Source organism: Fusarium solani, assembly GCF_023522795.1.
Source record: "Fusarium solani strain SB1 chromosome Unknown bctg00000000, whole genome shotgun sequence".
NCBI lineage: Eukaryota > Fungi > Ascomycota > Sordariomycetes > Hypocreales > Nectriaceae > Fusarium > Fusarium solani.
This window is the reverse complement of record NW_027072157.1, coordinates 2,821,782-2,843,953: the sequence shown is the minus strand read 5'-3', so window position 1 is coordinate 2,843,953 and position 22,172 is coordinate 2,821,782. Positions and strand designations below refer to the sequence as shown.

Sequence of the window (22,172 nt, the reverse complement as noted above, 5' to 3'; positions counted from 1 at the left end):
AATGATGGGTACTTTTCTCTTGTTATTTGCAGTCCAGTTGCTCTTTTATTGGTTCAACGGGACCCGTATCATTCTTGAAGTACTACAGCTGAAAGCTGAGGGCATCAAGGGCTCAACACCATGGTTGATATCACGGACCCAACTTGGCACTGGTTTGTGAGGTATGGCCAATTCAATTGTACTGCATGACTCAAGATTGCAATCGGCCACAAAAGCCCTTTACTTGGACACGGTGTTTAAATGCATTTTCATGAGTGTTTGGTGGCGACGTGATTCTAAAAACTCAATATCCCCGAGGGCTACGACCCCATATCCAACCCAAACCTCAATCAAGCACGCACAGAGCTCCTTTCCAGATATTGACAGAGATCAACGCAGACCAAAAACAGAGTAAGTCCCCTTCAAAGCTCTTATCAATCGTGTTCCTTATGAATCTCATCATCATTCAAGCGCCTTCATCAGCCACCGCCAAGTCTGCACTATGGGACATCTTTTCGCTGCATGCGTGGACCATCTCCTTGCACAGACCTGCAAGGAAATTGAAAGGACCGTGATATACTATGGTCAGCGCACTCAAAGAGCGTTTTGCCTACCCGAATGCATCTGCGTCTTCTCAGATGAAGCACCGGGCATGCCAGAGTACGACTTCTGGATGGCCCAGCGAGCATTGACAGTCTCCTTCATTGCTTGCGGTTGGACGCTGCTGGTGACAATGCCTGAGCAGCATTTGACCTACTGGGATCCCTGGGTGATTGGGCTGGGATTTGTTAACCCCGTCGTTGTTGTCGCCATCGTGTGGCATAGGCTGGTTCAATCGAAGCGACGACGCTTGGCACAGATTCCCTTCTTGCTCCGGGTTAGTTGAGCGGCACTGGAGCACTCGAGACTCAGGTTGATGGATAATGAGAATATGATAATGCCAGAATGAAAAGTAACCAGGAAACCCAACCAAGAAACACCGCTATGCCCCCCGAGTGAACATTATAAAGCTCCTCCACATGGTACTAATAGCAATCATCAGAAAAGCTGTCAAGAAAACCGCCACAAATCGCCACTATGAAACCAGACGCCAGGTGAGCACCATCAACGTCACGTAAGCACTCAGACTGAGGACCGTCAGCAGTAAAACACTGTTCCCGCTCGTCCTAAATTTGCGCTTCAGTGTTCCATCAGGTGACTCGGAATTGAAGAACTGGTGGTTGCCTTCATAACGACGGTAGATGGCCACCAGCATCACTGCCACTCCATAGACTGCGAACAAAGCGCCGATGGCATAGAACTCTGAAGTAAAGATCTTGAGAATGATGAGGGCAAATGAGAATTGACCTAGGGCTGTGCGAACGTATGCGCCTTCGAACGTGCGCTGAGCCGCCCGAATCTCCACGAGCCTATACGAGACACCGACAGATTAGAGATGAGCATTACGAGGGGCAGGGTTACGGGAGTGAGGGGTAGAAACCCCCACAGAACATCCAAGCCAAGTGCCAAGGAGATAGAAGCCTATGGTCAGACCCATCTGCTCTCGGACAAGAGATCTGGATCAAGGCTATGTCTGCGGCAGAAAGCCACCTACTCTTGAGTTGTCAAGACGACAGACCGCGCCCTGTGGAGGCGCAGGTGAAATTGATCATCTGGATTGGGCTATCCGGCAACTACTTGTCAGCAGAAGCATTCTAGTAGATACGTGCTTGCGGGTTATTTGGTCACGGACCTGGAACATGATGGGCACAGCGGCGACAGAAGTCGCACGAGAGCTACAGCACGGTGCAGCGTAATGATGCAGCAAAGCCCCTCGGGCGTAGGTAGGTGAGGAGAGGACAGCGACGTTTTGCAGAAACAGAGGACGTGCACGATCCGCTAAAATGCAGAAGCTAGAGGCGATGAAGCTGGGCGCAGGACAACAGTCAACGCATCGACGTTGAATGAAGATGGAGAAGTGAAGTTGAAGATGGATTTGCTTGATTCGGATTAGCGGGCCAAAGGTGTCATGGGCGCCATATCAGGCGCGACGCTCGGAACGAAGGGCCGGACCCAGAGGAAATATCGTCACGTGCAATCGGCAATTCGGGCACCTCACAGAGAAGGTCGGGGACCGTCTTGGATGGCCACATGAACCAACCTAGAAGTCACGGCGATCAAGAACCAGAGACGACACATGAACTTGCGAATGAATGCAGCATTCGGCGCTTCATTCCATTTGCAGCGCATCCATGTTTTCGAGATGACAAAGCCGAGCGGCAGATAAACAAATCTCCGCATGGCTTGTGCTTGACGGAGCACTGCCCCAGTTTGATCTCACACTCAGCAACTCGCCAGCAGACAACTTTCGATTCGACATCGAATTCCTCTGCCCAATAGCCATGTTTCTGCTACACAGCCTCGAGGTTGGTTCGTGGGTTTATTTGTACTTGGCCTGCCTGGCAGTCTTGTGACTCCGGACGCTTGGACTCAGTAACAACCCGCCGCTGAGGGTCGCGCTACTCCCGACCTTGACAGGGACCGACATCTTGGCACATTTGCGTCACGATTGAGCGCTTTCCAAGTCGCGCATCGTTGCCCAATCAGGAGCTCATCATGACTTCTTGACAGGACCGCTGGGAGAAAACTGGGGAAAGCTGCAGAGACACCTGCTTCAACGTCACATTTGGATCATTGTGGTCGACGGAGTTGGTCTAGGTTATCCTTGAGACTATTTTCAGCTTGACCAGCTGCCCAGTCCCCGAGATCCACCAACCATGCGACCGAGAGATTCTTGTTCAAACGTTAATCGGGCGTAAACCACTGCATGCAAGATCCGCAACCTCGCGCAAGCAAGTGCCTGCTAGGACAACGCATGCTGCGCAAGGCGCTTTTCGCACCCCTTGATATGGACAGTGTGGCATTAGAGTGTGTCCATGGAGACTGCCGATGTTTCCCAGACAATGGTCTGTCAATGATGAAATCTGACGGCGTTTCTACCGAGGCTTTCCCAGAGGTTCAAAGAAACGCCGCTGCTGACACGGGAAGACTTCCAGAAATCATGCCCTAAAAGAGGAGCTGGCGAGCGGTGATCGACAAGACGATAGACCTATCGCACCATGCATGCGCAGCACAGGCGAGAGGCTGTGTCCCTCCTCAATCAACTCCAGTTTCAGCCGCACCATAAAGTGGAAAAACTCCGTCAAGTTTGAGGTATCTTCTCAAGCAGGGAATCAACAAGAATGGCACCGCTTCTGCCTGACACCTGCAGGCCATCGCCATGGTATTAGCTCGGATGCCTGGGAGCGGTGATGGACTAAGAAAGGATGCTTGGTCGAAACAGGGCGGCAGGGTCAAGCCGACAACCGACTGAAAAGTGCCTCGTCGCCGAGACACGTCTCACGCCGGCAGCAGAGCAGTGACATCAGAAAAACCCTACAAGGCTGATGGAGTCTCCCCCGACGCTAGGGTTGCAGAGCATCGCTTGAGGTGTGTGTCTGGTACGACAATATGCTCTGTAATGGTTCCCAAAAGGCGCCCCCTGTCCTGCCTCGTTCAAAGTCGAACCAAGACAAGCTCCGCCGCAACTGGTGTTCCTCGCACGCACACACAAAGCACCAGCTGTGGTTGATCCGTTCCCAAGTCGGGGCATTGGAAAACGCCTTGGGAGATGCGCCAGAGGCTCTGAATGGTTGGATGATGGACGAGCTGGAACAAGGGTCTCTCATGGGGCGTGGGGCTGGGTTGAATGCGCCTCGGCTCCAAAGCCCCCCCATCCAGAACGCCTAGCGGAGATGGATACGGGCGATAGAGGCATACCGTTTCCAGCGGGCCTGATGCGAGAGTCCCGTCCAGCTGTTGTCTGTGGTTGCAATAGACACCAAACGACCGTTTCCCCGGCGGTTCTAACCCTGCGACTGGGCACCCGCTGGTCCTCTACTCTCCCGCATGGCTCGCACAAGCAAGGGGACGGACCAGGCTGTACAGTATTGGATGGATGGATGGATGTCACGCCTGCGCCTGCAACGCCCCTCGCTCTGGACCAACTACCGCACGACCTTACCGCCCTCGTCTTTTTCCCTTGGGATCAAAACGCCGGCTCTCACTGTTCAAGCCTCATTTCATCCACCTTCGCCTCTGCCACAGTCGCTTTTGTGTCTGCCCTCCAGTCAGCCTCTGTACAGTATTGTCCCTGCGCCGCCGACTCTGGCCTGCTCTGATTTGCTTTCACTTCAGTCGCGAGCCCCTCCTCCGCCCATATCACAGACGCCGGCTTCCATTTCCAGTGAAACCCCCCTCCCACATCTCCCCTGCCAGCTGCCCCTCAACAAGACACTCACTCACTCACTCACTCGCCTCGCTTCTCTGCACATTCTGCTGCTGCTTCAATCCCTCCCGTCTGCTTGAACCTGCGCGCCACAATCCTGCGCCGATCTCTTGTGTCTCCTGCTTCTGTGGGTTCGCTGTCCTGGGTTAAGTAACCTACCTTACCTGAACTGAGCAGGGGCATCGGCGCCCCTAAGCGCTCTTTGATCCGCTTTCACGCGCGACGCCGCGTTCCAACTTCAGCCCTTTCCCCCTCCTTCTTCCTCTCAACCCGACTTCAAGGGAATACTGTTCTCCTTCACCTGTCACTCTCAACCCTACCGGCGGCTCCTGTTTTTTTGCATCCTACCAGTCGCCGCGACCTGCCTGAACCTTGACGGGCCTCGTTCTGCAGCCACGATCGCTCTCCAACGGAGCCGATCCACCTCCCACCTCCTCCGCCGCGCACCGGTCCCCAGGACCATGATCCCCAGCCTGTGATCTGACAGAGGGAGCACGCCCAGTCAAGATCCACTCATTGCATATATACTTCCATTCCTCCCTCTCCTCCCAGTCGCAACCATGGCTTCCACATTCGAGGTCCAAGACCCCCATACTCAAGCCTTCCCTGGCCAACAACGCCCATCGACCTCCTCCATCGACTCGAACCAACTACCACCCACCCTGTCGCGCATCGATAGCGAGTCGCTGTCGCCCATCAACTACCTCGAGACCCCCGGCTCCAACTCTAGCCTTGACCAGTACCAGCCCAGTGACTATAGCGACTTTGAGGAGGACCCTTTCTTCGGCGCCGACTTCAACAACATCGAGAGAGTCGATCCTATCTTCCTCGGAGACCAGGCCGTGCTTGGCCCGTCTATTTCTCCCGGTCTTGTGTCGGGCCAGGATGTGGACATCAACACCTACAATCCATTGACTCCCGAACAAACGGCGTCGGTGCACACAAGAACCCCCCAGAGTGACCTCTCTCACGCGATCAAGGGATCGGCCCCTCCAGAGCTTCCCAATTGCATCTCGCCACAGGTGATCCAGAAGCAGTTCAACCCACCTCCCATCGTCACACAGACCTCCTTGACACCCAGTCAGAGTAGCAGCTGCCGGTCCAGCGAAGACGGCCTGGCGCCCAGTGTTGCGGCCATGACTAGTCCTCGAGTTACTGTCTCGATGTGGGGTAAGGACGATGAGACCCCTCTTCATACCTCTATCGAACGATCCTTTGAGGATAGTCCGACTACGGTTCGCGGCGGGTTTGAGTCGGCCGGGGACTTGATATCCTCAAGCGACAATTCCGCAGCCCGTGACTCCACAGGGCAATGGCAGCGCAGCTCAGTGACTGGACATGCTGGGCTGGACCCCAACAACCGTACCTCGCAGGAGACGCCAAGTATTAACGAGCTGGCTACTAGGCGAAACGACGAGGAGCGGAAGGGAATGGTTGGTGATTGGCTGACCAATAAGATGAATGACCTTTCTATCCAGCCGGCAGAGACGTCTCAGGACACTATCAATGAGCTCAATCGCCCACGCGATGATGTTCATGACGGGGTCCCATTCAACCGCCAGACCGAAAACAGGGTCATCCCTGGTCAGACTTACTATCATGGCAAAGGCGAAATGAACCAGACAGACTACGACATGATCGCTGCTGACCGGAACTGGGCCGATGCTCCGATGGTGCATGGTATCAGAAACGGAGCAGATGGAAAATATCAACCAGAAACGTCGGCGGCTGCCATGGAAAGATTTGAGAGAATGTGCCGAGACACTGATTCAATCATCTCAAGAGCCGCCACGTGGGGTACCCGCCGGCGAAGTCTCCCCAGTCTGTTTGACCTCGACATGTCCGAGGTCACCAGCGGCGGCATTCTCAAGAAGCTCTCTGTGAGCCGAGGGGACAAGGGGAGCAAGCCAGGCGGCCTGCTCAGGGGTCTCGGAACATTGGTGCGTCGGCCTAGTACCTCTCAGATCCTTAAGCGTAATCGCACCGGGAATGACGACGAGAGTATACCAAGCAACGATAGCCGAGGAAGCCAAGACTCGAAGCGCGATAGCATCTCCAACAAACGCGAAAGCCTTGCGCCACCGGTCCGCATGGGAAGCTGGGGCAAGAAGCCCATGCCCTCGATCAATACGGCTATTGTTTCTATGGGTAGCAACATTGCATCCATCGGAACTACACACGCCCGCAATGGATCCGTTAGTGCCACACCTGTGGCATCTGTGACTTCGCCGAAGAGTCCCTTTGGCAGCCTCTCTATCAAGGGCTCCATCCGGCGACAACGAAGTAAGTCGGATCTCCCTAAGCCGACACCAGCCGGCATGCAGACAGAGAGCCACCCGACTCTTGTGTCGATGTGGAAGCGTGAGACGGGAGGACCACCCGTAGCCGCCTTGGCTAAGACCAAGAATACGGAATATGACGATGAAGACGACGATGACGAGGACCTGGATGAATCCGATATGAAGACAAACCCCAACATCATCGACAACATCACTCCCAACCTTGAAGGATTCCAGCAGCACATCATCGATCTGAATCCCGACTTGGCCAACACCAATAACTATCTTGTTGATCGTATTGCTTATCAACAAGTGCAACGCTACAAGTCCTTGCTCAAGAACAAGGTTACCCACCTCGGGTTGGGTGCCAAGTGCCCTTCCGGTATCCTGTGCATCGCTAGAGGTGGCTCGGCTGCTCTTCTCGACCAAAACAATAGCCCTCAAGAACTTGATCCTCTCTCATCGCCCAACGATATCGATGATGGGACCCCGGTTGAAGGTGCCATCAACCATGAGAGCTTCCGCCAGGATATTCCCATGCCTCCGACCAGCCGCCTGCCGGCCGAGTTTGAGTGCCAGCTTTGTTACACGAGCAAGAAGTTTACGAAGCCCTCTGATTGGACCAAGCATGTTCATGAGGATGTGCAACCCTTCACTTGCACCTGGGACAAGTGTAGGGAGCCAAAGATGTTCAAGCGCAAGGCTGACTGGGTTCGACACGAGAACGAAGGACATCGCCATCTTGAATGGTGGACGTGCGATGTTGAGGCTTGCCATCACCAGTGTTACCGACGTGACAACTTCCTTCAGCATCTCGTGCGAGAGCACAAGTACCCTGAGCCAAGGGTCAAGACAAAGGCTGCGATAAAGAAGGCAGGCGGTGCGGAGCCCACATGGCAAAAGGTTGAGCAGTGCCACCGAGAGACAACGAAGCGGCCCCAAGATGAGCCCTGCAGGTTCTGTGGCAAGACGTTCCCGACCTGGAAGAAGCTGACGGTTCACCTGGCAAACCACATGGAGCAAATATCGCTGCCGGTGCTGCGTCTGGTGGATGCCAAGGCCAGCGAGCTCGAAGCAGACACTGTTATCAGTCCAATTCAGGATCCTCCTCCACGAAACATCCTCACAACACCTGTCGACCAAACCGTTTCTGATATGCAATTCCCTGGAGGGGCTTGCGGGGGATTTCCACCAAATACTCAGATGCCATATCAGCAACCGGGCCACCTGATCTACCAGCCAGTCATGCCGACGGATGCGTATCAACAAACCCCTGGATTTTACCAAGACCAATTTGGCAATGTTGGGCCCAATCCGCACGCGGAGATGGGGATGCATCCTATTAACCACGGCGGCTTTAACCACGCCGCGCAGATGCAGGAGATGCCTGTTGCCCGCCAAGGGGGCTACGTGCAGCAAGGCCCTAACGGCTATATGATGCCGAGCAATGGGGTAGAATCATACAACCAAATGAATGCGCTTGGGCTTCAGCAGAACCACGGGGTACCGATGCAACAGATGGGGTACGACGGGATAATGGACCCGTCGAGCGGCAATGGAAGCCCATTTAGTGGGCAGGGATCAGTATCGCCTTATTCGCACTCACCAAACTTGAATGCCAACAACAACAACAATGGCGGAAACATGTGGAGCGATGGGCGGATGCCTGGGTATTAGCAAGAGGATGTTTAGCCCGAGACCCGAGGACACGAGTGATGACTGCGGCTGTCCTGGCTCGCATCGTCTACGAGTGCAGCGGGATCTGGGGATTATTATTATGTCTGGTGGCACTAGCCAGACCATGAGTGGTAAAGGGGGAGGATGGCAATGTATTTGGGATACCATGACGATTCTTACGGACGATGATTTGGGCTTATAGGCGAGAGCCTGTTTCTTTTCTTGGGCCGACTAGATTTCTTGGATTCTTTCTGGGGGTTCTCTGGGAGGCGAGGGTGTTGGCGACGGATGACTCGAAGCTTTGAGGCAGAGCAATCTGGAACGGCACCATAGGGACATTGGATAAGGAGGGATTTGAGACGAAGCAAGACGAGAAAGGGATACAAAGCTGGCGCCAGGGTCTTATTTATGAATGAAAATGTCAAATTGCATCTTGCAGCGATAACATCTGGACTCTATGATCTGCACTTGGCATTGCTAAATATACCGGCTGCGGCATGAGATGGGGAAGACATGGGAGGCTCAGCGGGAACACGCCTCTCGCGTGAGCAATGGATGACGAAGCCTGGGTCTAAAAAGAGCGATTGCAAGCCAAGCTTTTCGTCTCAAAAGGGGGCTTGGGTCGGTTGTGGATTCCATATGGACTCTGGGAGTGTGTGGTGGAGAATAGAGTTGGGATACGCTTGGGAGGCGCTTGGGCCGTATGTGAAATCGGCCGGGCGTTTGAGGTTGATGGGCGTTAAAAAAAAATCTGGCTTATTTTGTGGTCTCATGAGATGAGAGAGATTGAGCAGACTGATACCGACTAGCTTGTTGTAATTAGTTCTCTGTTCATCTGCTCGCGTGTGCTATTACTGCTACGCGACATTCTCTGTTCAGTGTCTATTACAACAAGGGAATCGAGAAATGTGACCGAGTCTGGCCAAGCAAGGATCGTTGTGGCTGGGTTGGTTACCGAGATTTGCAATGGCCGCGTCAACCCTGGCCATGCTGAGTAAGGAGATGATAGATGGATGGATCAATGTTTCTATCTATGGATAAATAAATGGACGTTGGCGACGACGACGGTGGTGGCGGCGCTGGGTTCATCAAAGACCGAGCAGGGTCGGCTTCAGTCGGTGCCCGGTCTCCCTTTTCGGGGCCGAGGACTCGTGACATCTTTTTCGACAGATCGGCCAGAGCACGAGCACACAGAAGGAGTCTGGACTGTGTTGTTGAGCTAAAGTTGCAGCAGCGGCTGCTGAGACGCTGACAAGTCAGTGATGGAACATCGAGTCAGTGGCGACATGACTTGACACGGCCGAGTGTCTGGACTACGATCAACGGTGGCATCGTAGCGTAGCTTCCTCCCGAGCGTCTGGTTTGCCTTTGCTGATGACAACGAGGACGGAAAGGCGGCACAGAGGTTTATCATTCGTCTTGTGTTCCATAGACAGGGCAACCTGGGACGCAATATGTGTGGAACACGCCGGCTTGAAGCACTTGATGCCGCGTGGGCCTGTACCTGCAGGAAAGGAAGACGTGATTTCGACCAAGGGGGAGGGCGCCGAGGTTGGACACGGGTTATTCCTTGACGAGGGACAGAGGAGCTTGGGGCAATTCATGACTTCCATGGATGAAGCATGGGTGCTTGGATTTTGCGGTCGGGAGGCTTGAGGCGGGTGGTAGATCATTTCACGCCAGAAGGTTGGTTGGATAGTCGAGTCGAGGTTGAGACTTGGCAGCTCGAGACATTGAGTGGTTGGTTCATATTGATCAATATTCAAGAGACATTCAGTTCATCTCTGGTTCACAGAGAGTGAGGAGAAACCCGATATACGGGTTCGTGATGATGGATGTTGGCACATGAGCTGAGACGACAGACGAGATGTGCATGCACAACCACCCACAAACCCGAACGGACGTTGAATAAGCATATGGAGCAGGCCAAGCCCACCGCTCTGGCTGGCTGGGAGCAGCTTTCTTTTCCTAAGCTGGTTTCAGAAGAAGCTGGGGTCGACCGCGTCTTGGCCTGGGACTGGCCAGCCGCTGAGAAGCCACCGTCTGAGAGGGAGGGTCGGGTTCTGTGGGTCAAAGGGTCAAACCCCTGCATCTCAAGACTTTCAAGAACCTGCTTGGACGGGCAGAAGAGCCGCTGGAAGCAGCAAAAAACGAGCGTGAGTGTGCCTTGAGCCAGGACCCTTGATGCGAGCCCCTGGCTGATGGTCCACTGAGGCTCCACGGGTGGGAGGGGGTCCCCCTGGCAAGCGGGTCAGGGATCTTGGGTTGGCGTCTCAGGGGTTCGATCCGTCGTCGGTGGTGGTTCGACAGAACCGTTCTCACGCTCAAGGATGGCCGAATTGCTTGATTGCCCACTGACTGGATGGATGTTGCTGTTGTTGATTGCTGACTGCGGCGACTCCAGGCGTAGGTCGTAGCTTCCCCCGCTGGTGGTTGGCTCCTGCCCGTGAACTGGAGGCCCTTTGGTGTTTGGGGTGTCTATCAATCGGAAGGACGCCTCCCTCCCTCCTTCCTCTTGGATGGATCGCACCTCAGAACCTGGAACCTCCTCCACCTTTGGGTTGGGATCCCCGTTTAGTTCTCGTTTTTCTGCTCGTGCTTCCTTGTCTCGTCTTGTCTTATCCTTTCTTCTCTTGGGCTTCTCCTCTTTTTCCCTCCTCTTGCTCTTTCTTCCCTCTCCTCATCTCTCTCTCTCATCACATTGGTCTTTTGCATTGTACAAACCCATCTCAAGCGTCGTTTTCCTTTTTCACTGTCTTTCTTTGCAACTGTTTCCGTCCAAAGAAGGACATGCTGCTTCCTTTGCGGCATTGTCGACTCCTGGCCTCTCATTTCAGCATCACATAACGCGCCCAATCGGCCCATCCCATCCGTTAGACAGACTCGAAAAAGCCCCGACCCTCCCTTATAAGCGGACTGGTCGCCCGCCCCATCACGACACCCTCACTCAGCACCTCCACGACACACGACACCCACGAACGATCAAACGCCGGCACGTTGGAACTTCACGGGCGTCTAGGCAACTCGTTGCCCCTTCACTTCTTTTCTTTCCAGGTTGATCCTCGGCCATCTTTGCGCGTGCTTGCACTGCCTTGCCATTAACCTTTGAGATAACTTGCGTCTCCGCCATTCATTACACATACAGCTCTTCAGCTACAGTCTCTCTCTACATCTCTATTTTATCGTCTTGATACCATTCCTTACATCATCCTCCAACGATTTTCAACTATTTCTCGGTTTCTTTTCCGCTATCCATATCAATTTTCTTGGATATCTACTCAACTGTGTCTCTTGACTATACCCTGACGACCAACACTTTTCGAAGCCCAACAACTCGATCCAGTCGCGAACGAGTTACGAATTTCCCGTCTTTTTCTCTAGTTTCCTTGTACGACACTTTCTTCGAAAATGACTCGATCTCACTCACAGTGGAGCGCATGGAAGGTGGTTGCGACGGCCGCGGCTCTCGTCACTGGCGTTCTGGGTGACAATGTTCTCAAGACTTCTGGCTTCTCCGACTGCGGTACCGTTCCCGATATCAAGGTTGAGAGGCTGAACCTCAGCTACGACAACGACAAGCAGGAGGTTACTTTTGATGTGGCCGGCACTAGCAAGACGAGGCGGAACGTGTCTGCTTATCTCGAAGTGACGGCATATGGCCGCCAAGTCTATCAGAACAGCTTCAATCCTTGCGAACAGGGTATCAAGCAGCTCTGCCCCATACCCGCTGACCATTTCGCTGCCAAGGGCACTCAGAAGATCCCCGCTGAGTGGGCAAACAAGGTCCCTGCCATCGCTTTCCAGGTCCCCGATATTGCTGCTCAAGCGACTCTTAAGCTCCTGAGCCTCGACGACGACAAGGAGCAGGTTGCCTGTATTCAATCGCAAGTCCAAAACGGCAAGACTGCCTCAGTCAACGCCGTAACCTACCTGTCTGTCGGTGTCATTGGAGCCGCCCTCGTCGTCTCTGGTGCCACGGCCGCATCGTCTGCTCTTGGTGGTGCTAGCGCTGCCAGTGGTGGTATCCCCAGTCCCAGCTTCGCAGAGACTTTGGGATGGTTCCAGGGCATGGCCATGAACGGCATGCTGTCAGTTGACTACCCGCCTGTGTACCGTAGCTTCGCAAAGAACTTCGGTTTCTCGGCCGGTATCATCCCCTGGCAGCAGATCCAGATCTCCATCGACAACTTTCGCAGCATGACAGGAGGTGACCTCACCACGGACAGCGTCGAATTCCTCAAGAACGCTACACTCGTCTTCCCCGACAACTCGACCAGCACCCCGGAGCAGCACTCTTTCAAGGTCAAGCGAGCTTTCGACACCTTTGAGTCGTTGGCCAGACTGGCCACCCGTGGTGAGCTGGAGACTTCAGTTGGCGGCTCAAGCGAATCTTCCGAGTCTGGCGAGTCTGGTGCTACCAACGTCATCTCCGTTTCTGGAATCTCGGCCTTTGTCCAGCAGTACAGCGTGCCCAAGTCCAACACCTTCATGACTGTTCTGCTGGTGGTTGCCATCATCATTGCCGCCATCATTGTCGGTATTCTTCTGGTCAAGGTCATCCTCGAGGTTTGGGCCCTGTTCGCTAGCTTCCCCAAGTCTCTGGCTGGTTTCCGCCAGCATTACTGGGGCTCCATCGCTCGAACTATCACTCACCTTATCCTGGTGCTCTACGGTATCTGGGTCCTGTACTGCGTGTTCCAATTCACCCAAGGCGACTCGTGGGCGGCAAAGACTCTGGCTGGTGTGACGCTGGCCATCTTCACCGCCATCCTTGCCTTCTTCACGTGGAAGATCTTCAGCACCGTCCGCAAGCTCAAGAGCTCTGAGGGTAGCCCTGATGGCCTGTACCAGAACAAGGAGATCTGGATCAAGTACTCTCTCTTCTACGAGTCGTACAAGAAGGAGTACTGGTGGATCTTCATCCCCACCATCGTCTACCTCTTTGCCAAGGGCTGCACCCTTGCCGTTGGCGATGGAAACGGCCTGCCCCAGACGATTGCCCAGCTCGTCGTCGAGAGCATCATGCTCATCCTGCTCGTCTGGGCTCGACCCTTTGAGCGCAAGTCTGGCAACATCATTGGTATTGCCATCCAGACTGTGCGCGTCCTGTCGGTGGCTTGCATTCTCATTTTTGTCCACGAGCTCAACATTCCTCAAGACAGCAAGACGGTTGCCGGCGTGGTCCTAATCGCCGTGCAGTCCGCCCTCACTGGTCTTTTGGTGATCCTCATTATCTGGAACGCCATCAACCTCCTGGTTAAGGAGAACCCCCACCGCAAGCGAAGAAAGGAGATGGGTAAGTTGAATCAACATAACCTGATAGATGACTTTGACACTGACAAACAACCTACAGAGAAAGCTCAGCGTGACATGGACACGCTCACTCCCCTGGACGCCCGCAACTCGCTCCTCCTCGACCGCAAGGACAACACCAACACTAGCATCAACATGTTCCCCGTCTCAGCCCCCATTCAAGAGAAGCAGCACCAACGGTCCATGTCCCGTGACAACTATGTTGCTGCTGAGGAAGGCCTGCGGGCAAACGATTACTCTTCGAGCCCTCCTTCGTACTACCGAGACTTGACCGCCATGGATCACAACGACTCGCAACACGCTCACGGCGCAGCCCCTGTAGCCTGGGCCCATAGAGCGCCAAGTCCGCCAGGCATGGGGCGCTATGACAACGAGTACGGTGGTTACAGCCCTCTCAACAGGCAATCATACGGGTACGGAAACGGGGGCGGCTACAGAGGCTTCTGAACGACAGTGACAGTTAAGCCTCACGATCCATGACTCTTGTATTTCTATTCCCGGGTCTGCTTGTACATACGACGCTCATGCCGAGCCTTGCTTGTCTGTTGAGAGAGAGTCTGGTCTTGGCTATATGTACAAAGACGGTTTGGGTAGGGAGGGACCGAATTCATTTCGGAGGGGGGTATTGAAGCGAAAGACTTTGTTTTACCACGGAAGCGCATCACCATCTTTTTGTCCAATAGAACCTTTTAACTATGCAACACTGTCAATGGTATCCTTCGTAACTTGGTGCGAGCTCTATGAAGCCTCACTGGCGTATCGCATCCGTCACTCCCCGTGCTTGATCAGGTACGAGTTCGATATGGCCTTGAAGCTGAACCCGCCATCCTCTCGCTTCAGCACGATGCCCTCCCTCTTCCTCCCGTTGACGCCTTGGCCCTCAGCCCGCTTGACGAGCTCAGCCACGCTCCCTCCAATCTCGCGCAACAACCGATATCCATGCACAGGGACGTGCGGCACACCTAACCGCGGCGCCCACTCATCATGTACCTCCCTTGGAGGCAGGTAGCGCTGGGCATCAATATCCCATACAGAGAAGATGAAGAAGTCGTGCGTGTTCTTGGGGAAGCCCTCGTAGTTGGCCTGGATGCTAGACCCGCACAGCTCGCCCTGGATGGCCACGTTGCGACCCAGAGCCGAGAGAGTCGTGGGGAGGTTGAGCTTCCGTGCCGTGGACCAGAAGAGCGGCGGACTTCTTGGGTGGCCCTCGACGAGGGTTCGGTTCCGGGAGCACACGCCGAAGCAGCCCGAGGTGTCGTTTACAATCTCCGGGGCCAGGAGCGGGTAGTGGGTGCTGTCGGCGCGGACGTAGAAGACCGTCATGGAGGACCCATCCATCTTTGTGGACTCCTGGAACACCTCGTCTGCGTGGGAGTCAAACACCTCTGGCATGTTTTGCACACGCTCCTGGTCCGTCTTGAGGATAAAGTAGGGAAACTCTGGTAGGGCAGTGCCGCCGCCGGAGACAGGCAACAACGTCGAGGGATCCTCAAACTTGCGGACCTTGAGCATGTCCTCGAAGCTAGTCTCCTTCAGCTCCTCGGAAGAGAGCCCCTCGACGGCGGCGACTACCTCTGGAAACTTGGACAACGGCATGAGCAGGCCCTGCGAAACTACGCCCCGGACCCGGCGCGTCCTGATCCGGATGTCCGGTGTGGGGCCGTTGTTACTGCCGTCCGGAGCGGGGTTTGCCAGAAATGCCCACCGGGGGTCCGACCCGGGCAGGAGGGAGTCGATCTCAAAGTATAGACCGCGGTCGCCGTGCTTGAATTCTCCAATGGCGACGACGCATGTCCAGCCGTCGACCGAGGCGGCTACGGTGCGGTCGGCGCCGGGGATTGGTGTGAGGGCTGATACTTGCCGGACGGTGACGAGCTTTCGCGGCATGATGGGCAAAAGATGAGTTAAAATTGGTTTGATGGTAGGATGCTGTCCGACTTGATATCCATTTATATACTTGATAGAAGCAGGCTGAGTTTATTTAACGACTCCATCCTCTCTGTTAGGTCTGAGCTCAGCCGGCCAGATGAGTCAACCCGGCCCGTTGACAAGGATGCTTTGCTTTGGGCACATTCAAGACCAACACGACGATGCAGCTAGGCTGTGCTCTTTAACTAGAAATTTGTATCATCTCGTATTGAATGCAAATTACAGGCCTTTCTGATTCATCTTGGAAACGCTCGACGCGAGACGCAGACACCCAGCTCAACACAACACAACACAGTTACAGGCACATGTGCTTGCTTTGGATATTGTGATATTTCTCTTGTAGCTTGCCATCTGCCCCAATGGCATATCCCAGATAGCCCTGTGATGCTTCGCAAATCGCCCAACAAAGTACAGCACCAGTAGAGCTAACAATAACTATCCATTGCAACATTGAACCCCGCTTATTCATCACGCCCCAGCCTCATCACGTAGATAGTGCAAGGCATGCATCAACAGCTAGTCCAACCCTGGAAAGAGGTGTGTTAGCCTGAGCTGACCGAAAGACGATGGATCATGCATGTTACTCACCTTCCCTCCTTCTCGTATACCACATCACTAATCACCTCCTTGTCTAGATCTGGGAACATGCCTGCCAGCGTTTCGACGACATTCGCGTGCTCAGCCCGGGAGAGTCGTTGGGCTTCTGCCGCTTCGGCACTCGCTTGCCGGGCAGCTGCTTCTTCTGCCGATAGCTCGTGCCTTGCTGCTGGGTGTGGGGGTTCACGGGGCTCTTCACGACTCTGGCGAAGCTGCTCTGGCGGTGCTGGAGTGCGAGGTGCACTACTAGGACCTGGCTCGCTGGTGGCAACAGGTTCGTCGGAAAACATCCTTCCGATCGTGGAGAGCGGTCTCTGGATTGTTTTGAGAAGGCCTGTAATGGCCGCCTTGTCGTCACCCGTGTAGCCATCATTCGACGTTGAACGGCGGGGTGCGGGCGTATTTTGCCCATCGAGAGATTGTCGGCTGGCCGGCTCACCAGGGGGTACCGACTTCTCGTTAAATACGGGCTGTTGGGTCGCTGGTGGCGATGCTGCATGCTTCTCGGCAATAGCTGAGACAGCTGCTTCTACGTGCCTTTCAAACTCATCATCCGTGATGGTTAGAGTCGTCCTATCCATGTTCTCGATGAACTGAATGGCACCCATCTGAAGCTCTGTTAGTATGTTAAACTCCTTGACCTAATGAATGTCTTACCAGGGAGGACAAGTAGTAGCCTGCTTCGCCTCCAAGCTTCTCCTGGTTTCTGAACCGAAGGATGTATTGCACATTAGAGACCAAGTGGTCAGGGTTCGACTGCAAAACGACATAGATGAGCAGGGGCATGAAGGAGTCGGCCGATGAATCCGACTTGTTGTGTTTCAATAGACCTGCACCGTGTTAGAGGACGCAGTCAGCTGAGGGAGGGTCTGGGCGTCATACCAAAGATCACCTTGCAACAGTTCAGGACGCAGATGATCTTGTCGCGTGGTGCTCTGTACGACTTGATTTTGAGTAGTTCTGCTCCAAGTTAGCGATAAGCCACACATAGTTTGAATGCGATGACCTTGCTGAGCCAGCTTCAGGAAGCGGCGTCCACTCTCTCCAACAGGTGGAATATCCAGATGCTCCTCCTTGACCCAACCGTAAATGTTAATCTTTTGGGTAACGATATCATCCCGCTCTACATCTTCTTGATGTTGACCGCGTCGGCCAGGTCCGAGGGGGATATCACCTCCCTTTCGCTTGGGCTTTGCCCCAGGGATGGGCTTGGGCGGCATGATGGCGGGAGAGAATGTTTGTGTGTACAGCCTATTCATGACCAGCTTCTCCATTCCCTCACGAGCATTGTCAAACTCGGCATCCGAAACATCTCTCCAGACCTCGCAGAGCGCCATTTTGTTGGCGATGAAGGCTAAGAAATCCCCAATAATCTTGACCTGCTCATGGACCATCCATTGCCGCTTGGCGAATTCCGACAAGAAGGACTTGAGGTATCGCGCTACGGGATCTGCCTTCTTATTCCGAAGCTGCTCTAGGAAACGGTGAAAGTCGAAGGGAAGAACTGGTTCTGGCTCTGGCTCGGGAGGCGGGGGTCGATGCGCTTGCGCCGGTGAGCTTGGAGTAGCCACGCTCGCAGTACGTTCTGGTTTGGGGCGTGGAGGCGTTCCATGGATTCCGTCCTTGGGGGGTACTGGTGGCCCATGATCATCGATGCCGGCATCGACTGATCCTGCTGCGGGAGGTGAGCTGGTCGAGATGTGTAGGCCTTGAAGCTGTCCAGATATCGACGGTGCAAGAGGTTCGAGGCTCGACTTTCGGGGAGGATGCTGGACAGGGTGTCCCAGCATGGGCGACGCAATCTCTAGCCTGGGGCTCATGACTTCTTCCTCGCCGGGTCCGCCGCCTACCTCACTGAACTGCTCCATGATGCTCTGAATCTCGGACCGTGATCTGCCTTCCTGCTCATCCTCGCTCAGGTACCGCCTCTCGTCGTATTCGGCATCTGACTTGGAAGGAGAGATCTCTCCGGGGTGAAGCGAGCGGGTGGCATTTGAAGGAGTTCTTGAAGGTGGCTGAGAAGTTGTTGGGGTTGCAGGCGTGGGGTCGACGTAGGTGGAGGGTTCGGCGGTGAGATACTGCGTAGCGGTGTCGTTCGACGAGGGAAGTATCATGGGCTTAACGGTCGCCAGGGATGAGGACTGTGCGTTTAATGCATCGCTCCCGGTTCGCTGGTGGCTAGCGACCTGTTTTCCTCTGGCCACTTCCGACTGAGGCTCCCTAGCGGCTGCGTTCTCGCCTTGCAGCGGTATGCTCGAGGGGTGGTCCTGGAAGTCGATCAAGTCCTCCTCGGGACCGCTGTTTGACTTTGGAGCATGCTCAAGGCTTGCATCTCGGTCACGTTCCCTTGTATCCGTCTCCCCCGCGGCGGGGTGTTTGGCAGACGTCACCTCGACATCGGGTTTGCTAGGCAGCGTCTCGTCGGGGACAAGCTGGCTGGAAGAGGTTTCGGACTGCTCCGGGGGAGACATGCAAGAATTCGGGCGGTTGGCGGTGGAAGAGGAGTCGGGACGTCAAGGCGAGGGCTAGGATTGTGTGAGATGAGGGGGAGAGCCCATCCGCGGTCCTACAAGGCTGAAGCCCAAGGTTGTATTATCTCGAGAGCGGGGAGCTTGTCGAAGCTCAAGGAAGGTCGGGTCAAGAAGCTGGCGGTAGAACCAAGTTGGAGGGCGTCAGAAGGTTCCGACGTGATGTTGGAGGAGAGTCTAGGTAGTAAATGGCCAAGAGAGTTTGTTGGTTGCCGCTGGTAGTGATGTTGCTGTGTCAGCGTCAAGTTCAAGACAACCAAGACATGGATGGAGACTACCTAAACTTGAAGCTGGCGCGCGTGCCTTCATGGATTCACCCATGGCAGGACCCCTCCTCCCTCCTTCTCCATCTCCAGCGGCTAGCTCCGCTAATAAGCACTTGGAACCTCATGCGTGTTACACTTCGGGCGTGCAAATTGGAGTGGGTCATAGTGGAAAATCCACTCTGGCACAGGGGTCAGGAGCTGTATTTCACGTGACCGAGCTCATCGTGTGTTTAAATGTTTTTTGTATTGTATAAAGTGGATGGATTGTTACAAAGAGTAAATTCTGATAAGATATATCAAAAGAAATATCGAGACCACTGTAAGGCCATAGCAGTATTATGCTGCCATATACTGTTTAAGTAGGGCTTGTAGGTGTGCCACACAATTGCACCTCGAAGCCCAATGTGAAGCTATCATAACCTCCCCCTCCCTCCTTGGCTTGATCGCCTGCACGTCTCCAACATGCCAATAAGAATATTAAGGCTGCCTATACACTGTAGCTATATCCCTGTGTTCATATGCTCTTGTAATCTCTTATTCTTACCTTCTTATCGTACTATGCGTCTCGGGTCTCTGCCCTTCGTCATGGTGGTGCCATTAGTATTTCGTCTGGTGCGGGAAGACTTATCATAAGGCTGAAATCAATTTACTAGCTCCATAGATGACGAATTTCCCTCACTAACACGCCGGGCACCAAAAACTGCAGCACTTCTTGTGCTCATTTTTCTCTCTCTCGCTCCTGCCCCGCCCCCTCCCTCGAATTCTCGTTCCGCAATCGCCTCTTACCCCGCCAAACTTTTTTCCCCTTCTCGCCGGGCGCGAACGAGAACCACTCCCACTCGTTGTACAGCCTTGCTTTTCCTTTTTCTTCCTCTTTTTCTTTTTTAAATCTTCTTCTCTTCCCCTCCCTTTCTCTCCATCATCAATCCCTTCTCCTCTCTCCATCACAATGTCCTCTCAGAAGATCGCCATCGTCTCGGTCTATGACAAGACCGGCCTGTTGGACCTGGCCAAGGGTCTCGTCCAGCAGAATGTCCGCATCCTTGCCTCGGGCGGCACTTCCAAGATGATCCGGGAGTCGGGCTTCCCTGTTGAGTATGTACACAATAAAAAACACGAGCCTACCTGATCATTGGTGGCTAATTGGATCTCTACAGGGACGTCTCTGCCATCACCAAGGCCCCCGAGATGCTGGCTGGCCGTGTCAAGACCCTCCACCCCGCCGTCCATGCCGGCATCTTGGCCCGAGACCTTGCTTCCGATGAGAAGGACCTCGCCGAGCAGAACATCAACAAGGTTGACTATGTCATCTGCAACCTCTACCCCTTCAAGGACACCGTCGCCAAGGTCAATGTCAGCATCCCCGAGGCCGTTGAGGAGATTGACATTGGTGGTGTCACCCTCATTCGTGCTGCCGCCAAGAACCACAAGCGTGTCACCATCCTCAGCGACCCCCAGGACTACGCTGGTTTCCTCAAGGAGCTCGAGAAGGGTGAGATCACTGAGGCCAGCCGAAACAAGTACGCCCTCAAGGCCTTCGAGCACACTGCCGACTACGATGCCGCCATCTCCCAGTTCTTCCGCAAGGAGTACGCCGGCAACGGCCAGCAGCACCTGGCTCTCCGATACGGCGCCAACCCCCACCAGAAGCCCGCCGCCGCCTATGTCACCGAGGGCAACCTGCCCTTCAAGGTCCTCGGTGGTGCTCCCGGCTACATCAACCTCCTCGACGCCCTCAATGCTTGGCCCTTGGTCAAGGAGCTCAAGCAGGCCCTCGGCAAGCCCGCTGCCGCCAGCTTCAAGCACGTCTCTCCTGCTGGTGCCGCCATTGGCCTTCCCCTCACTGAGGATGAGAAGAAGGTCTACTTTGTCCACGACATTGAGGGCATTGACCAGTCTCCCCTCGCTCAGGCCTATGCCCGTGCCCGAGGTGCCGACCGCATGAGCAGCTTCGGTGACATGATTGCTCTCAGTGACGTGGTCGACGTCCCCACTGCCAAGATCATCTCCAAGGAGGTCTCTGACGGTGTCATTGCCCCCGGCTACGAGGCCGAGGCCCTTGAGATCCTCAAGAAGAAGAAGGGCGGTCGTTACCTGGTCCTCGAGATTGATGCCGACTACCACCCCGGTTCCATCGAGACCCGCAGCGTCTACGGCATCAACCTCCAGCAGGCCCGCAACGATGTCCAGATCTCTCCCAAGCACTTCAGCACCATCATCACCCCCAAGGACACCAGCTCCCTCCCCGCTGATGCTGCTCGCGACCTTACCATTGCCACCATCACCCTCAAGTACACCCAGAGCAACTCTGTCTGCTACGCCGTCAACGGCCAGGTCGTTGGTCTCGGTGCCGGCCAGCAGTCCCGTATCCACTGCACCCGTCTTGCCGGCGACAAGGCCGACAACTGGTGGATGCGCTTCCACTCCCGTGTCCTCGGCATCAAGTGGAAGAAGGGCACTAAGCGCCCTGATAAGAGCAACGCCATTGACCTGCTTGTCAGCGGCCAGCTCCCCAAGGACGGTCCTGAGCGTGAGGCCTTTGAGGCTGTCTTCGAGGAGGTTCCCGCTGCCTTCACTGCCGAGGAGCGTGAGGCTTGGATGAAGCAGCTCTCCAAGGTCTGCGTCTCCAGCGACGCTTTCGTAAGTACCATCTCGCACTATAGTTTCGTTAGATTTGCTAACATGGATGGCAGTTCCCCTTCATCGACAACGTCTTCCGCGTTGCTCGCTCAGGCGTCAACTACATTGCCGCCCCTGGTGGCAGCCAGAACGACAGCGCCGTCTTCGAGACGGCCGAGAAGCTCGGCATCACCTTTGTGGAGCAGAACATCCGTCTCTTCCACCACTAAACGATACCCGATGCGGGACTTTTCTTTATGCCTCTGTTGTTTGGGTTGGTAGGGAATGATGAAAAAGTAGGCCTTTGATGATCAGGCCGTCAGAGGAAAGGATGGCAAAAAAAATTGTAATCTACAAGGAAGGTTACGATGTTGTATATATGGCATGATATAGACTTGACGCTGCGCTGTGACGCTCACCTCAACGTGATGATGATTTCCAATAACTACTTACTTGCATGTACTATCTTCTTTCTTCAGTAAAAGCGAGTGGTACGTGCAAGAACCTCAGTCAGTATAAAGGCAGTACTAAGTTACGCGAGTGTACGGAGTACCGAGCACAAAAGGTAAGTATAAAATAAGAAGTTGATACTTCCATTGCAACAGGGAAGATGCTCGGCGTGTGTTAAAATTGCAGTGCAAAAAAAGTGGCAAGCCATGTTTCACGGAAATCCCGTTGA

General features: G+C 54.5%; 5 protein-coding genes across 5 annotated transcripts; 3 read left to right on the top strand and 2 right to left on the bottom strand.

The window, feature by feature from the left end:
- Positions 1–4,845: 4,845 nt before the first annotated feature.
- MRS44_000901 (uncharacterized protein) lies at positions 4,846–8,241 on the top strand (the record flags this gene model as incomplete). Its single annotated transcript, XM_046267546.2, has 1 exon — positions 4,846–8,241. The coding sequence occupies one exon, from the start codon at positions 4,846–4,848 to the stop codon at positions 8,239–8,241; it is 3,396 nt and encodes a 1,131-aa protein (XP_046138797.1).
- Positions 8,242–11,649: 3,408 nt separating this feature from the next.
- Positions 11,650–14,001, top strand: MRS44_000900 (uncharacterized protein; the record flags this gene model as incomplete). Its single annotated transcript, XM_046267545.2, has 2 exons — positions 11,650–13,537; positions 13,595–14,001. 2 exons carry the CDS (start codon positions 11,650–11,652, stop codon positions 13,999–14,001), a joined length of 2,295 nt encoding a protein of 764 aa, XP_046138796.1.
- A 321-nt stretch (positions 14,002–14,322) lies between these two features.
- On the bottom strand, positions 14,323–15,441 carry MRS44_000899 (uncharacterized protein; the record flags this gene model as incomplete). The annotated part of the gene is made up of 1 exon (XM_046275016.2): positions 14,323–15,441. One exon carries the CDS (start codon positions 15,439–15,441, stop codon positions 14,323–14,325), a length of 1,119 nt encoding a protein of 372 aa, XP_046138795.1.
- A 526-nt stretch (positions 15,442–15,967) lies between these two features.
- MRS44_000898 (uncharacterized protein) lies at positions 15,968–18,551 on the bottom strand (the record flags this gene model as incomplete). Its single annotated transcript, XM_046275015.2, has 5 exons — positions 15,968–16,010; positions 16,072–16,688; positions 16,738–16,910; positions 16,963–17,040; positions 17,087–18,551. The coding sequence occupies 5 exons, from the start codon at positions 18,549–18,551 to the stop codon at positions 15,968–15,970; spliced, it is 2,376 nt and encodes a 791-aa protein (XP_046138794.1).
- A 1,272-nt stretch (positions 18,552–19,823) lies between these two features.
- On the top strand, positions 19,824–21,723 carry MRS44_000897 (uncharacterized protein; the record flags this gene model as incomplete). Its single annotated transcript, XM_046275014.2, has 3 exons — positions 19,824–19,969; positions 20,032–21,514; positions 21,568–21,723. The coding sequence occupies 3 exons, from the start codon at positions 19,824–19,826 to the stop codon at positions 21,721–21,723; spliced, it is 1,785 nt and encodes a 594-aa protein (XP_046138793.1).
- Between the last annotated feature and the right edge of the window lie 449 nt (positions 21,724–22,172).